The sequence below is a fragment of the Sciurus carolinensis genome, chromosome 8, assembly GCF_902686445.1.
Source record: "Sciurus carolinensis chromosome 8, mSciCar1.2, whole genome shotgun sequence".
NCBI lineage: Eukaryota > Metazoa > Chordata > Mammalia > Rodentia > Sciuridae > Sciurus > Sciurus carolinensis.
In genome coordinates, this window is record NC_062220.1 from 147,520,408 (window position 1) to 147,537,490 (window position 17,083).

The 17,083-nt window shown below is 41.5% G+C and overlaps 1 protein-coding gene and 1 pseudogene across 6 annotated transcripts in view; both read left to right on the plus strand.

The window, feature by feature from the left end:
- The window catches only part of Ccdc62 (coiled-coil domain containing 62), a 38,764-nt gene extending 24,982 nt beyond the window's left edge, over positions 1-13,782 (plus strand). For 5 of the 6 annotated variants that reach the window (XM_047562754.1, XM_047562759.1, XM_047562756.1 and 2 more), the window contains 3 exons: positions 3,339-3,464; positions 11,727-11,819; positions 12,513-13,782. In XM_047562754.1, coding sequence (XP_047418710.1) covers positions 3,339-3,464; positions 11,727-11,780 — 180 coding nt within the window. In that variant the 3' untranslated portion in view covers positions 11,781-11,819; positions 12,513-13,782. The remainder of the gene's footprint in view (positions 1-3,338; positions 3,465-11,726; positions 11,820-12,512) is intronic. The other variant, XM_047562755.1, reaches the window with a different exon arrangement.
- LOC124992003 (uncharacterized) lies at positions 1,989-2,130 on the plus strand (annotated as a pseudogene).
- Positions 13,783-17,083: the final 3,301 nt, after the last annotated feature.

Here is a 17,083-nt window from a genome sequence, read left to right on the forward strand (position 1 = left end):
AGTTAGCATGAGGCTGTGGATGATATTAGAGCACAAAAATTAGGCTTTCCTACTGACTCTGGTCGTGTGTGTTGTCTCCCAGCATCTGTACTGTGAAGATTCAGAAACTACAGCAGGATGGATACTTTTTCTCAATTAGAAGCTATTTAAGTAAAAGGTCTTTCTCCTTTTTAAAAAGATAATTAAAATGGGTTTATGGTCTGATTTCAGATAATGAACAGGAAAAATAAGCTTTGATTCAGTAAATTTAATTTTGCAAAGATTTCATTTCCCTATTATGATTTTTTACACAGCATGGAGGAAGGGGAAAAAAAGGAAAATGGAGTTGTTGAGAGTAGGAATTTTTGTTCTTCAAATGTTCTTCAAATTAGAAACATTATTACCTGAGAACTTACGAGAAATAGTTTCAGGCCCACCCAGGACCTATTGTATCTGCTCAGTTTTTACAGCTTTGTATGTGTGTGTGTGTATGTGTGTGTGTGTGTGTGTGTGTGTGTGTGTGTGTGTGTTACTAGGGTTAGAACCAAGGAGCACTATATTACTGAGTTACATCTCCAGCCCTTTAAATTTTTTATTTTGAGACAGGGCCTCACTAAGCTGCTGAGGCTAGCCTTGAATTTGTGATTCTCCTGCCTCCATCTGCAGAGTCACTGGGATTACAGGCTCAATTATTTTTATATTAATGGGCTTTATACAGGACTGGATCCCACATATCAATGTTTTCTCTGGATTATGTGATTAATCAAAGTCTAAGTTATCACTGTTTTCTTTAAACATCAGTCAGCATTAGACAAGGTGCCCCTTGGGCCTTTCAGGTGTCTGATACATAAATATGTAGGTATATCAATGTTTTGTGTGTGGTAATGGGGATTAAACCCTGGGATACTCTACCACTGAGCTACCCACCCCTAGCCTGCCTTTCTTTCTTTATTTTTTTTTTTTAAGATACCTGGTCATGTTAAGTTTTCCCTGAATGACCTCTCAAACTTGATCCTCCTGCCTCAGTCTCCTGAGTCCCTTAGATTACAGGTGTGTGCTACCATGTCCAGATTAATTTTGTTGTGTTGTTTTTTGTTTGTTTGCAGAACTGGGAATTGAACCCAGGGCTTTGTGCATATACTAGGCAACATGCTACCACTGAGCCATATCCCCAGCCCTTTTGAATTTATTTATTTTATTTTAATTTTTTTAGTACTGTGGATTGAACCAGAGGCCCTTTACCCCTGAGTTACATCCCTAGTACTTATTATTTTATTTTTAAAAATTTATTTATTTTTGGTACTGAGGGTTGAACTCAGGGACACTTAACCACTAAGGCACATCCACAGTCCTATTTTTGTATTTTATTTAGAGACAGGGCCTCACTGAGTTACTTAGGGCCTCGCTAAGTTGCTGAGGCTGACTTTGAATTTGCGATTCTCCTGCCTCATCCTCCCAAGCCACTGGGATTATAGGCGTGTGCCACCATAACTGGCGCTTTTTAAATTTTGAGACAGGGTCTTGATAAGTTGCTGAGGGTCATGCTAAGTTGCTGAGGCCTCAAACTTGTTATCCTCCTGCCTCAGCCTCCTGAGTTGCAGGATTACAGGTGTGTACTACCACTCCTGGCTTTAGTTTTTATTTTTGAAACAGGGTCTAAGTTGCCTGGGCTGGCCACATTGCAAGTTTGAGGCCAGCCTCAGTAACTCAGTGAGATCTTCAGCAACTTAGAAAGACAAAATAAAAAATAAAAAGGACTGGAGATGTGGCTCAGTGGTAAAGTGTCCCTGGGTTCAGTCCGAAGAATCAAAAAAACTGTGATCTTTTTGCCTCTTGAATAGCTGGGACTATTGGTGTGTGCTCTCACACTCTGCTTTTATTTTTATTTCTTCTTTTAAAAGTATATTTTTTATTTAGTTGTAGAGGGTCACAGTGCCTTTATTTTATTTATTTAATTTTACATGGTACTGGGGATCAAACCCAGTGCCTCACACGTTGCCAGGCAAACGCTGTACCAACTGAGCTACAAGCCCAGCCCTGCTTTTACTTTTAATTAGTAAATATTTGTACAATATATACAAACAGCAGCCCCCTTGAAAGGTATGAAGCCTTTTGCTCGTATGGTTGTTCTAAGGATCCTTGGAGACAGCCCTTTACAATGAAAAAAAATTGTGTGTGTGTGTGTGTATGTGTGTGTGTGTGTACTGGGGATTTAGCCCAGGGATGCTTAACCAGTCAGCCACATCCCCAACCTTATTTTTTTTATTATTATTATTTTTTTTAATTTTGAGACAGTCTTGCTAAGTTGCTGAGGCTAGCTTTGAACTTGGGATTCTCCCGCTTTAACTTCCGAAGCCACTGGGATTACAGGTGTATGCCACTATGCCTAGCAAATAAATATTTTAAGCATTAGAAAAATGAAGAATATAACTGGGCACTGTGGTGCACACCTGTAATCCCAGTGACTTGGGAGACTGGGGCAGGAGAATTGCAGGTTTGAAGTCAGCCCCAGCATCTTAGCAAGGCCTAAGCAACTTAGTGAGGTCCTGTCTTAAAATTTAAAAAAGAAAGAGGGAGGATACTGGGGATGTAGCTCAGTGATGAAGCACCCCTTGGGCTAAATCCTCAGTACTAAAAAAAGAAGAAGAATACAGTATAACCAGCAATTGTGCACCTACATTAGGCTTTACCAAATGTTTACATTTTGGGGCATTTGCTTTATTTTTCATTATGAGGAAATAAAGTGTGAATCCCACCTGCCATTTTCCCTAGGCCCTCCCAGTTAACCACCATTCTGAAGTTGATTACACACTGTTTTTATACTTTAGCTACATAAAAGTACATACGTAAACGTTATATGATGCCATTTTGTGTCTTTTTGTTTATTTTATTATTTTTGTGGTGTTGAGGATGGAACTGAGAGCCTATGTTGGTAGGCCAGTCTCTACCACTGAGCCAGCTCCCCAGCTCCCTAAATTGAACAGTAACAAGAATAAGCGAAAGCACATCTATATGTCCTAAAAACTTACAGGCCCTTAGTGTTGAAGTCCCCATATGCAAATATTTGGATCTGCTAATTTTGGCTTCAAAAGTTTATTTAGGAAAGCTAAACAGTGGTTAGGATTCTTCTGTCAAATGGATATTACTTCATTGTAACAAATTCTGTTAATGTCACATTATTTAACTGAGTAGGTTCTAAGAAATAAAAGGAATTTTGATTATTCTAATGGTGTCTTTGCTTTGCAATATCTAAAATCAAATATTAACAGCTACAATTTTGCCTAAAAGTTGTATTTGTAAAATAAACACTTAACAATATTTCTCAATTTTATGAATGCTCAAACTGTTGATCCTTCCAGGAAGACTTTTCACCTACAAGTAAGCTTCAGCGGTTGCTGGCAGAGTCTCGGCAGATGGTCACCGATCTGGAGCTGAGCACGCTGTTGCCCATCAGCTGTGAGAATCCAGACAGCAGTGCCAGAAGTGTGCGTTTCCTTTTCTTATGGCTATGCGGGTGGGATCTGACTCTCCAGCAAGTCCTGGAGTGCGCGGTCACAGGAGGCAGTCCACTTGGGGTGGAAGTTCCTTTGTGTGTCTGAGGGAGGGAGGTGGCAGCTCGCTCCAAAGAGAAAGTCAGACTCCAATGTCGCTTCATCCAAACTGCCTCTGCCTCTTTCTGAGGCACGTGAATGCTTGGGAATAGTTGTCATGTGTGTGGTGCTGCAGATGAAACCCGGTGCCAGCCACACACTCTACCACTGAGCTCCAGCCCCAACCCAAATTCTTGGGGATTTTTAAAAACATAAAATTTCAATTTTTGAATACACAAAAATTTCAAATGCACACAAAAAGAATAATAACAGTCACTCACTTTTAACAGTCATTAACTTTCTGCCATTTTTGTTTTAGTCCCCATCCAAACATGTTTTCTTCTGAAGTGTTTTAGAGCAAATCCAAGACAATATGTATCATTTCACTGATAAATACTTCGTAGTGTGTCTCTATCAGATATGGACTTTTTAGAAACAACCATAAGATTATTACGCTCAACAGAACAAACAATATATCCTTAATAGCATCTAATGACTGAACTCTCTTAAGTTTTCCCCATTTGTCTTAAAAATGCCTTTTTCTTTGTTCAAATACATATTCAACCAGGATCCATACTTCACATTTGAATAGGTCCCATAAAGTCTCTCTCCCATTTTTCCCTTCCTCCTCTTCCTTCCTTCTTTCTCTTCTTTCTCCCTCTTCCTTTTCCTCCATCTTTTTTATTTTTTATTTCTTTCGTTCTGAGGAATGAGCCCAAGGCCTTGCACATGCTAATAAGCATGCTCTATAGCGCTGAGCTATACTCCCAACCCCATCTTCAGTTTTTTAAAGCCATTCATGTGTGGAAGAAACATAGGGTCATTTTTCCTGGAGAGTTACCCACATTTGGGATCTCACTGACTCTATCTTTGAGTTAACACTTTCCTCTGTCTGTAATTCCTGAAAACTGACATTTAGACTAGCAACTCAGTGAGACTCTTGATCAATTTGGGGTTTGGAGTTTTTTAAATTTTGGCATTAGTTCTACCTGCTTCCTGTTCTGTCACATCAGTAGGGTCCTAATATCTGGTTGTCCCATAAAAGTTGTTATGCTTGATGGGTATGTTTAGGAGTTTGTCAGCCTGAGTTTGAATATTCTCAAGTTTCCCTGAAATTCACTTAATGATTTTAACATTCATGGATGATTATTATTTAGAACACATTACTTCATTGAGAATTTCAAAATAATCATTTTCTAAATCTGTCATTCTTACAGGAAGAATGACACGGTAATCTTTTTTTTTTTTTTTTTTTTTTTGGTACTGGGGCTGGAACCCAGACACCCTCCACCACTGAGTTATATTCCCAGCCCTTTTAGTTTTTTATTTTGAGATAGGGTTTCACTAAGTCACTTACGGCTTTAGTTGCTGAGACTGGCCTCAAACTTGTGATCCTTTCACCTTAGCCTCCTGAGTCTCCAGAATTGCAGGCATGTGCCACCACGTCCACTTCACACGTTAACCTTAACTGCTGATTCTGAGCACAGTAATAATTCAATAGCAATGATGTAAGTTGCTCTGTAGATTTTATAGCATCAACATAAACAGTGAAAAGAATGCTGGACTTGAAATCAGGATAGTTGCCCAGGGTCCTCACTGTAAAATATGAGCTTAGAGCTGATGCTTTAAGATTCAAGGTGCCTTACTTGGATGTGCTGTGTGCAATTTAAAGATACTTAAAAGTCATTGAGTTAAATTCTTTTGTATCTCTGACCCCAAACCAAAATAAACAAAGCAGGTCTGGAAGAACACCAAAGGCTTTTGTACTCACCCTGGCTGGGGTGCAGCTGAGGGGTGGAGTGTGTACCTAGTGTGCTTGACACCCTGGTTTCTATCCCCAGCACTGAAAAGAAAGAAAAAAGAACCTTATTGGAGTATAACTTCATACAATAAAATGAAGACATTTTATTAAGAATGTCTTTAATGACTATTTTGTACTTTAATAAACACTGATATAAAAAACTGGTTTGAGCTGGGCACATGGCGCACACCTGTCATCCAGCAACCAAGGAGGCTGAGGCAGGAAGATGGCAAGTTCAAAGCCAGCCTTAGCAAAAAGTGAGGTGCTCAGCAACTCAGTGAGACCCTATCTCTAAATAAAATACAAAATAGGACTGGGGATGTGGCTTGGTGGTCAAGTGCCCCTGAGTTCAATCTCCAGTATAAAAAAAAAACCAAAAAACTGATTTGATCAGTCTGGACAAATTCATATCCACCCATGCAACCAGTATTCCAGTCAAGACACACAGCATTTCCATCACCTGAGAGGTCCTTTGTGCTTGTCAAAGTGAATTCTTCCTCACCACACAGTCAGTTTCTGATCCGATTCTATTATGAGAGACCAGTTTTGCCTATTCCAGAAAAGGTTATGAAAGTACAGTTGTACAGCATGTGCACTCTCTAGCTTTTCCAGTGGACTGAGCTTCAGTCCTGTTGTGTATCAGCACTCCATTCCTCTTTATTGCTGCGTAGTAGTATTCCATCACGTGACTCTTCCACAGATGTCTTTTCTTCTTGATGGGACATTTGTTTCCCATTTGGAGCTTTTATGAGTAAAGCTGCTGTCTACACCTTCATGCCAATGTTTTCACGTATGTATGTTTTCCTTTTTTAGGGTTAATACCAAGAAGTAGGGTTGCTGGTTATGCAGTAGATGTACATTAGCTGGGCCTGGTGGTGCACACCTGTCATCCAGGCGCTCGTGCACCTGAGGCAGGAGGGTTGCAAGTTGGAGGCCACCCTCAGCCCTGTGGCAAGACCCTGTGTCAAAATAAAAAATAAAAAGGGGTGAGATGCAGCTCAGTGGTAAAGTATCCCTGGTTCAATCCTCAATACCCAAAAAATAAAAAGAACCAAAGAATAGGTGTACATTTGGGCTGGGGCCGTAGCTCAGTGGTAGAGCGCTTGCCTAGCATGTGTGAGGCACTGGGTTCAATTCTCAACACCTCATAAAAAATAAATTAAAAAAAAGGTCCATCAACAACTAAAAAAAATTTTTTTTAAAGAATAGGTGTAGGGACTGGGGAGATAGCTCAGTCGGTAGAGTGCTTGCCTTGTAAGCACAAGGCCCTGGGTTCAATCCCCAGCACCCCAAAAAAAAAAAAAAAAAAAAAAAGGTGTGCATTTAACTTCTTAATAAATTACCAAATTGTTTTTCCTTCTAGTTCTACCATTTTGTACTTCTGCTAATTGTGTAGAAGTGTTGTAGATGCTCCATGTCCTCACCAGTGTATTTGATCTTAACTGTTCTGGAAATATGAAGTGGCATCTTACTGCAATTTAATTTGCATTTGTAGGCTAATGATAAACATCTTCTCATGTACTTATCTCCATCTATTTATGTTTTCCTTCATTTCTCTTACCATATTTTATAGTTCTCATTGTAGGGATCTTGTATATCTTTAAAAAAATGTTTTTCATACATGTATATAGCATAATAATGTCTCATTCTACTGTCCTTCCCATCCCCACTGCTCCATCCTTCCCCTCATTCCCCTTGCATAATCCAAAGTTCCTTCATTCTTCCCTACCCACCCCCCACTATGGATCAGCATCCACTTATCAGAGAAAATATTCAGCCTTTAGATTTTGTGGATTGGCTTATTTCACTTAGCATGATATTCTGTAGTTCCATCCATTTACCTGCAAATGCCATAATTTCATTCTTCTTTAAGGCTGAGTAATATTCCATTGTGTATATGTACCACATTTTATTTATCCATTCATCTGTTGAAGAGCTTCTAGGTTGGTTCCATAGTTTAGCTATTGTGAATTGAGCTGCTATAAACATTGATGTGACTGCCTTACTATAATATGCTGATTTTAAGTCCTTTGGGTATAAACCGGGGAGTGGGATAGCTGGGTCAAATGGTGGTTCCATTCCAGGTTTTCTTAGGAATCTCTATACTGCTTTCCAAAGTGGTTGCAATCCCACCAGCAATGTATGAGTGTACCTTTCTCCCTTGTATATCTTTTGTTAAATTTCTCTCCTAATATTTTGTTCATTGAGGCTATAATACATAGTGTTTTAAGGTTTGAGAATTTATTTTAAATATTTTCAAATTTATTGATATAAATAACTGTAAATTGCAACTTTGCTGAATTCATGTATTCTATATTTTCTAATAGACAAGCATGTCATTTGTGAGTTTAAAGACAACTAGGAAGGCTGAGGCAGGAGGATTGCAGGTTTAAGGCCAGCCTCGGCACTTTAGCAAGATCCTCAGCAACTTAGTGAGATCTTCTCAAATTAAAAAAAAATAGAAAGGACTAAGGATGTAGCTCAGTGGAAAAGCACCCCTGGGTTCAATTCCCAGTACAATAAAAAAGAATAAAAAAGAAAAAAAAATGTTATTTTTTCCCCAGCCTGTATACCTGATTTCTTACAGCTCTGGCTAGAACTTTCATATGAATGTTGAATAGAAGTAGTGAGAGCTGGTGTCCTTGCCATGTTCCCCAGAACACCCTCTGGTGGCATTTCTTGCATAGCTCTCTTCAGTTGGTGTCGTTGGACTGAGAGCTCTATAGCAGTTTCCATGTGACAGAGGCTGTCCACAAGTTAGCATATTGGCCATGTTAGAATCAGCATGCTCATTCCACAAACCTAAATTAGAGAGTCATAAAGCTCCAAGCCAGACGCGTCCCCAGATGTGCAGGACGCCAAGGTGGGAAGATCACTTGAGCCCAGGAATGCAAAACCAGCCTGGGCAACATAGCCAGACCCTGTCCCTCAAAAAAAGGAAAAAAAGAAAAAAAAAAGAAGAAGAAGGAAATCCTGTCATTTGTGACAACATGGATTAATCTATGGGGCAGTGTTAAGTGAAATAAGCCAGGCACAGAAAGACGAATGCTGCATGGTCTGATTTCCATGTGATCCACTTGGTCAGCTCAATGACTTCCGCCTGTAATCCTAAAAACTGGGGAGGCTGAGGTGGGAATAGCAAGTTCCAAGCCGGCCTCAGCAGGCTGGTGAGACTCTGTCTCAAAATAATAAATTTAAAAGGGCTGGAATGTAGCCCGGTGGCAGAGCACCCCTGGATTCTATCCCTAGTACCCCAAAATTCTTTCAAATAAAAAGATCAAACTCGCAGAAGCAGGTGAAATGGTAGTTATCAGGGACTGGAGCAGAGGAGGAAAGGATAAATGTTAGCCAAAGGATACAAACTTTCAGTCAGAGGAAGAATCAGTTCAAAAGATCTATTGTACAGCATGGTGAGCATACTTAATAACAATGTATTGTACACTTGAAATTGCTAAGAGAGTAGCTTTTAAAAAAATGATAAGTACATGAGGTGATGTGTTAATTAGGTTGGCCATTCCATAATGTATGAATATTTCAGAATATCACAACTATATATATATATATATATATATATATATATATATAAAATTTTTGTCAATTTAAATAAAAATAAATTCGTGCTCCTTTTCTTTGTGGTGCTGGGGAGATTGAAACCAGGGTCGCAGGCACATACTCTACCACTGAGCTGTTCTCCCAGCTCTAGAGACATTTAAATAAAAGATATGTATGTGCTACTCAAAAGACTGAGGGCTGAGACAGGAGGGTCACAAATTCCTGGTCAGCCTAGGACAACTTACTGAGACCCTGTCTTTAAAAAAATAAAAAAAATTAAAAGCTGGGGATGTAGCTCAGGGTTAGAGCACTTGCCTGGCATGTGTTTATGCCCAGGATTTGATCCCCAGTAATACACACACACACACACACACACACACACACACACACAAGGTATGTCACAAAATAGTGAGCAGTTTTACTTATGTTAAATGGCTATAAAATGCTTAAATGCTGCAGTATGTGTATGGCGGGGACTGAGTCTGCATGCACATTGGCTTGTTAAGAAGTGGTGCAGGGCAGTTGTTGGGTGGACAGCTGTAGCAACAGATGTATGTGCATGTGACTCACAATATGGGCCAGGATATGTTTCAGGGTGTGTATGTGTCTTGTGTAGTCCCACATGGCCCAGTTCACCTGGGTACAGTTCGCCTAGTGTTCCTTGTGGGCAAAATTGTACATAAATGCAATCTTTATATTTAACTCAGATTGTCCACTAATTTATCAGCATTGAAATCCATTCATGTTTTCAAAGCAAATGTTACAAACAGACCTGACTTTCAAGCTCTGACTCCAGACTCTTCTTGTAACCTTTTCTTTAGAGTTTGCTATGGTTTCCATCTGGAATGTCCCCCAAAGGCCTTTGTACTAAAGATTTAGTGCCTAGTCTTTGGCACTATTAGGAGGCTGTGGATCCTTTAGGAGGCTGGGCCTTGTAGAAAGGAGTGAGGTCATTGGGGTATGCCCATGAAGGAGATATTGGGACTCAGTCCTCTTCTTTCTCACTTACTGGTGTGACCTGTTTGCTCCCTCCATGATGTGCTACCTTGCACAGGTCCAAAATCTATGTGTTCACCTGATCATGGATCAAAACTTCCAAAACTGAGAGCCAAAATAAACCTTTCCTCTTTTTAGGTTGATAATCTCAGGTATTTTGTTATAGTAATCAAAAAACTAACACATTCCTATCTAAGATATAAATGAACTCCCTCATTTTGGTCTTCATAATGTGGATCTGTGTGTGTGTTTGTGTATTTCCATCAGAATACAAATCATGGTACATTTGTGGTTGATTACATGCTATTGAGGATGCTTGGTAACTACCTTGAATGGAAATGGTAGGAAAAAAGGCAAGACTGTGACCTTAGACATAGATTGAAAAAAAATGCTAAAGCTATTTGAAATTGGTGCAAACTTGGCTTAAGAGAATTTTTGAGTCAGTCTCTGTGGTAAATGCCTGTAATCCCAGCTACTCAGGAGGCTGAGGCAGGAGAATTGTAAGTTTGAGGCCAGCCTTGGTAACTTAGCAAGACCCGCAACAACTTAGAAAGAATTTGCTTCAAAATAAACAATAAAAAGGGCTGGGATGTATAGCTCAGTGGTAGAGTGTACCCCTGGGTTCTGTCCCCAATACCTTCCCACTGCCTCACCAAAAGAAGAATTTTCGAGCTAATAAGACCCAGAAGAGATATTTAATCCAAGACTTTCATTTTACAGTGAGGAAAAGGGGCTAAATTCTCAAGTCTCCTACAAGTAGAATCAGAAAATGGTGTAATTGGAAAAAATATTGACTCCAAACATATTTTCCACACTGATTGTTGAGATGGGAAAACAAAACTCAAATGGTAGAAATCTACTTGGCAACACAGTTTACGTACTCCCCCTGCCCCATGCCTTTGAACTTGATACAGAAAGAAAAAGCAAATAATTTTGAAAAAATATTCTTTAATTTTTGTGATAAGGAAACAGGCTAAATTCCTGAGCATCCGGTGTCACCGACGCATTGCCATTGTAGCGCAAGACAAGGGTGGTGATTCAGAGCTGTGAAACGGGCTTTCTCAGACATCTCTGGGGAGCTCAAAATGATTGGGTCCTCCTGGCAGGGAAATGGCAGGACTTTCTAAAAGCTACAGAAGAACTGAGCCTTTGACAAAGCAGTGTCACTTTGGGGATCTCTCCTACAGACACCCCTACATGGGCATAAAATGCCATAAGTACAGGTTTCACTGCAGCATTGCTTATAATAGCAAAAGACCTGCCGCAGCCAGCTGTCCAGCAAGAGAGAAGCAAATGGGTGAGTGGCGGCATGGCCACGCTCCAGGCCTGCTTAGCCGGGGCCGAGCGAGGCGTGCAGGAGTGCCCTGAGCTCATCCTGAAAAGCCACGTGGGCTCCTGCTACCAGCAGGCTGCATTCCAGCCCTGTCTTTCCGGGGTCTTAACCTTTTTGTGGCAGCCTGGGAAAGCTTGCAGAACCACGGGTCTCTGTGAATATGGCGGTGTTTGATCATTTCCTTTTTTCAGGGTTGAGCCCAGGGGCGCTGTACCACTGAGCTACATCGCCAGCCCTTTCTGTTTTTATTTTGAGGCGGGGTCTCACTGAGTTGCTCAGGCTGGACTGGAACTTGGCCCCTCCTGCCTCAGCCCCTGCGGAGTCGTGATCGTAGGTGTGCGCAGACCCCACACTTGCTTGTATTTCTTTGATTTCCTAAGGTCTTTTAAATGCATGTCTGCTGTATTTGCAGATGTTGTCTTTGTTTTTTTCTAGTTTCTCTGTCCTGGGTACTAACCTGGGGATTATTTTTTAGAACTTAGAAGTCTCAGAAGAGTCAGATCAAAAGAACACCTTTGCCAGTCACTGAAGAAAACTAAGTCAACCCGAGTATTTATTGTTATCTTGGGTAAGTCACCTTTGCTTGTCTCACCTTATATCTCAGTTAACATTTAATAAGTAACTTAGGACATTGATAATGTGGAGTCAAGGTCATGTATTCATTTGACCAGTAATCCTTTCTCTTTGGCTTGGCCTGTTTATATTGTGACTACCTTCTAAATGCACTCAAATTAAAATGTCAGTTACTCTTGAGAGAAATACAGATCAAAAAGCTCTTGTTCTCAGTACATACGGTTTTAAATCTAAGAAAGTGAACACATAGATCCAACTTTAAAAATCAGATTCTAAATTAACATTTCAGTCTCTCATCTAGATGGCTCTCTGGAAAGAAAGGGTCTCTGGGGTTTCAGGCTTCATTAGAAAGTGGATAGACCCAGTAAGCACTTCCTCGGTTTGCATCTCCCCTAGCAGACCTTCACTTCAGGTGCACAGTTCCTTCAGAGTTCAGTTCAGTAAGCACAGGCAGTTATTGCCCATCCCTTCCCCATGAGCACAAGAGCCCACGCTGGAGCTGGGAAGGCGGGAGGTCGGGCTGCCCCAGCCCCGTCCCTCTCCCTCCTGTGAGGAGTTTGTGTTTGTGATGGGTCACATGACCTTAGGCTGACAGAACCGGGATGTGCAGTTGGTGCCTTCCACCCTGGCAGCCTCAGCACCGGCCAGCGCTTGCCCACTTTGACTGTTTGCTCTGTTTCCTCCCCAGCAGCAGACTTCTCATCTACACGGAGGGCAGAAGGCAGACACCGATCTGGCTTCACCTCAGAACCAGAGAGGACTGTGATCCTCACAGGCAACATTTAACACCAAAGTGGAGCAGAAACTGAAAGTTCATTTTTTTAAACATCTATTGTTTTCATTTAACCAATTTCATGTCCAAGAAATATTTCCATTTGTAAGCAGTGAGGCCTCATTGTATGTAAGTATGGAATTATGCTAACACGGAAAAAGGCCTCTGTAAAGGTGCAGACGGCAGCTGGGTGCCGGAGACTCTTCCCGCGGGAGATGAGGTAGAGCACCTGCGTGTAGATGCCTCCTAACCACCTGCTTTCCTAAACCCTGGGCAGATGTGGAATTATAGCCAGGAGCTCACCAGACTCAGCTCCAGATGTATGAGGATTAGTATTCTCTTCTCATACAGTGTTAGCTCTGGACTTTGCTGTGTTGACAGACATGAGATGATATGATATAAAATGTTTTAAAGGGGAAAATATTGCCTTGGTGGCTGACAGGTGAGGTACATCCGTCCTAAACCATCAGAGCCCTGAGCCCTGTCTTGTCTGGGTCCATAACTCAAACAGAAACTTGCTAGAAGACCAAATTTCATGTGAATTTTTTTATATTAAAGACTAAAATACTTCCATTTTAACTTGTAATTTTATTTTTTAAAGAATATATTGTGTGCCTCTGTGTCCCTTCCAAGAGAACTGATCAACTTCAGTCAATAAAAAATATTTTTAATACTAAAAAAAAAAACTGTTCTTTTTAAAAATTATATAGGAATAAAATAAGGATGGTTAGTTATTTAAACAGAACCTGGCAAGTTAATTTCCTCAGGAATGGGAATGTATTTTTTTTTTTAAGCAACACAGATATCAAAGTTCCATTGTGCTGGATAAATGCGCCTTTGTTAAAGGTTTCAGTGCTTCTTCAGAGATGATTTTCATGAGAGTGGAAGAGCCACCCCAGTTAGCCTTTTTAATTAGGGTACTGAGAAGAGAAATTGGGCGAGGTTTGGCCGCATTCTTCGTAAATACTTGCTTTCTCCCCAGGCTAGTTGTTCAGAGCAAGATTGGGAAAGGTGTAGTTGGTTCCAAACCACGCTTGCCAAGTCGGGAATATAAGCTATCCCTGGATAGGCTGGCTTCCAATCTGAGAATCAAAATGTTAAATTTTCTTCCTTGTATGACAGGTTTGTGATCACATATACCCTGCCTGCTAGAAAGGAAACACTGACTAGATGCTAAGTTGGAAAACTTAGGGAAACTAAAGGATTTTTTTTTTTTTTTTTTTTTTTTGTATTGGGGATTGAATTCAGGACACTTTACCATTGAGCTACATCCCCAGCCTTTTTTAAGCTTTTATTTTTGAGACAGGGGCTCACTGAGTGGCTAGGACTGGCCTCAAACTCAAACTGGTCTCCTCCTGCCTCACCTTCCCGAGTTGCTGAGATTATAGGCATGCACCACCATGCTGGCAAGGATTTGAAAACAATAAAAAATATTTATGACTAAATGCATTTTTAGCTCCTAGAATTCACCTATTCTTATCCCACCATATTGTTGTAAATTATTTCACGTGCAATTAAAAAATGGCAGATTTTTAAATGATTGATTTATCTGTTGCAACCTGTTATTTAAATACATGAGCAATTTCTGTTAGAGATAGTCTCATATTATGAATGAAATAGTTGCAAGATAAATTATATTTTATTTGTTTTGTTTTTTTGGTTTTTTAGTTTGTTTGTTTGTTTGTTATTGGTACCAGGGATTGAGCCCAGGAGTGTTTCACCATTGAGCCTCAGCCCTTTTTATTCTTTGAGACAGGGTCTCAACTAAGTTGCTGGGGCTGGCCTTGAATTTAAGATCCTCCTGCCTTAGCCTCCCTAGTTACTAGGATTACAGGCGTCTACCCCCATGCCTGGTTAAGTTTTAGATTTTTTGTCATTATTCTTTTTTTGGTACTGGGGACTGATCCAGGGGTGCTCTACCACTTAGCTGCAGCTCAGCCCTTTTTATTTTCATTTTGAGACAGGGTCTTGCTAAGTTGCTTAGGGCCTCACTGAGTTGTTAAGGCTGGCTTTGACTTTGCGATCCTCCTGCACAGGCCTCCTGAGTTGCTGGGCTTACAGGCGTGTTATCATCATCATTCTTAAGATCACCATGTCATCTTAAGAGGAGACCACTGAATTATGCTCTAATTTGCCTGCCAGCAGTTATCTTGGCATAGAAAAAGAATTTGTGAACAAATTTTTAAATAGAAATAGAAGTACCTCAAAAAAAGAAGTTCTGAATCAAGTTGATCATAAACACTAAGAACAATTTTAGCCAAGAGGTGCCAACAGCTCAGAACTGAGGCAGCATGGAACGAGGCTGGCTGGCCGCCTCAAGGAAGGAGGCCAAGGGTGGAAACCTGGTCATGCTAGTCTAGCCTACGGGTCCTGGGTCTGCTGTGGCCCTGACTTTGGTCCTCCTTCTGTGGTGACACCTGTAGTGAGTGGTGGCTTTGTAGTTGCTCAATGCCATTTCCCTTGAGCCAGATGATGCTGATTCTGTTAGGGCACATTGCAGGAAGGTTCCTCACGCTAAGCCTTGGGAGAATGATGGCTTACAGCAGCCCTGTGTGCTGAGAACAGCAGACACCATCAGACTTAAGAAATCAGACCCATTCATCAGGACTTAGGAAGCAGGTTAGAAACCAGGGCGGTGTCTCCAGGGATTGTTGATCAGCCCTGTGAAGGAAGACTTCTGAAGGTGCTCAGCCAATGCATGCTTGGGAAAACCAACAAAAGAACAGAGCCATTTTGAGCACACAGTAGGATTTTGCTGGCCCCTAGATATACAAGAGTGAACAGAGCAGACTTAATCCTTGCTTTTATCCTAGTAGGGGAGATGGGCCTTAATCAAAACATCACATACTAGGTCATGAAGACTGCTAAGTGCTGTGAAATACTGTGCCCAAATCCAGACATAGGTCAGGGTGGAGGTTCAGGGAAGTCTTCCCTGAAGAAGTGACATCTGAACCAAGAGCCAAAAGATGAGTAGGTGCTAACCAGGCAAACAGGAAGAGGGAGATAATTCCAGACTATAGTTAATAGCACATGCAAAGGCCCTGAGCTGGAAAGACGTGTGATGTGTTTCCAGATGTGTTGGGTCAGGATGGTGCAAGATGAAGCTGGAGGAGGCTGGGGCCAGATCACACATGCGCCTCAGTGAGGCAGCGTGGGTGTTGCGGCACACATCCTTTTAGTAACCCAAAGGACATAGACTCTGTCTTGATTTTCCCTAGAATGGGGTCTGATTTACAGCCCAAATGCATTGTATTTGTAATATCTTGCGGGGAGAATGAAACAGTCCTCAAGATACACCAGAATGGCATGAGGAATCAGTTCTGAAGATGTTCTGGAAGATGAAGCTTGGCACTTAAGAAGGGGGCAGTTTGTACCCTTGTCTTCCAGGAACGTGGCTTGCAGTGTCCCGCTTGATGGCTCAGTTCACACCCATACACAAACCTCTGCCTGCGCCAGGGCCCTTGCTGGGTTCTGAGAGAATAGCACCAGCCAGACAGGGGACCCTGCCCTCCAGTAACTTAAAGTCTCATCAGATAAATTGTAACTCATGAGAGGTGTACTAACAAAGTGCTCTGGGGTCCCAAAAAGCAAGCCATGGCAGTGTCCTTGTAAGAGTCGCTGGCCACTGCTGCAGGGCCATGGGCTTGCCCTGTTTGCACGTAGTAAATGCCAGAGTTGCCAGAGAGCACTGACTTTGAACTCAGGCCAATCTGGGTCTACATCCTGTGTGCACCATTTAGTGTGCTGAACTTGGGTTCCTTCTTAACCTCTGAGCCTGTTTCTTTGTCTAAAAATACCACCAGAACTTTAAAGAAGATTAAATGAGATACTGCTGACCAAATGCTGAGCACACTAATAAGCTCTGTATTTATAAGAATGCTAGATGGCTGCTAACGTTAAATCACTTTGGCAGAAGTTCTAGACCCAGAGGGGTGGTGGCCTCTTGTCCACCTTTGAAGGTTACAGATAATTGCTTTTGTCCCATGTGGGAAAAGGAGTCTGAGAAACAGCTGGCACAGAGCAAACAAGCCCCTTAGTTGTGGGCTTTGATTCAGTTGCTGAGGATTAAAGCTGAGATGATACAGGTAAACGGTTTAGCCCCAGTCCTGGCAAATAAGCATGCAATAAATATCAGCTCTTGTTATTCTAGTTATGCTGGTAAAGAAGCTTTTCAGTGATTGGAAGTAGATAATTAATCTCTCTTTCGTGGAGAGAGGAGAGCCTTATCCAGTGCAACTTTCACATGTTGGAGGTTGGCCCCTCTTGAGTGGGACAGTGAGGAACTGAAGAGGGTGCAGAAAGGGTCCCTGTCCTCAGCTTCAGTCTGATGGGGGCGGACAACCGTCAGACTTTGAAAGGCAGCATTTCCCCTCTTACAGGGGACCTATTAGTTTCCTTATGGGATGACCTCACATCTGCCTTCTGGTAGAGAAGCTAAGAACAGCGGAAACAAAGGAGCCACCTGAGTTACACTTGGGGAGAACTCT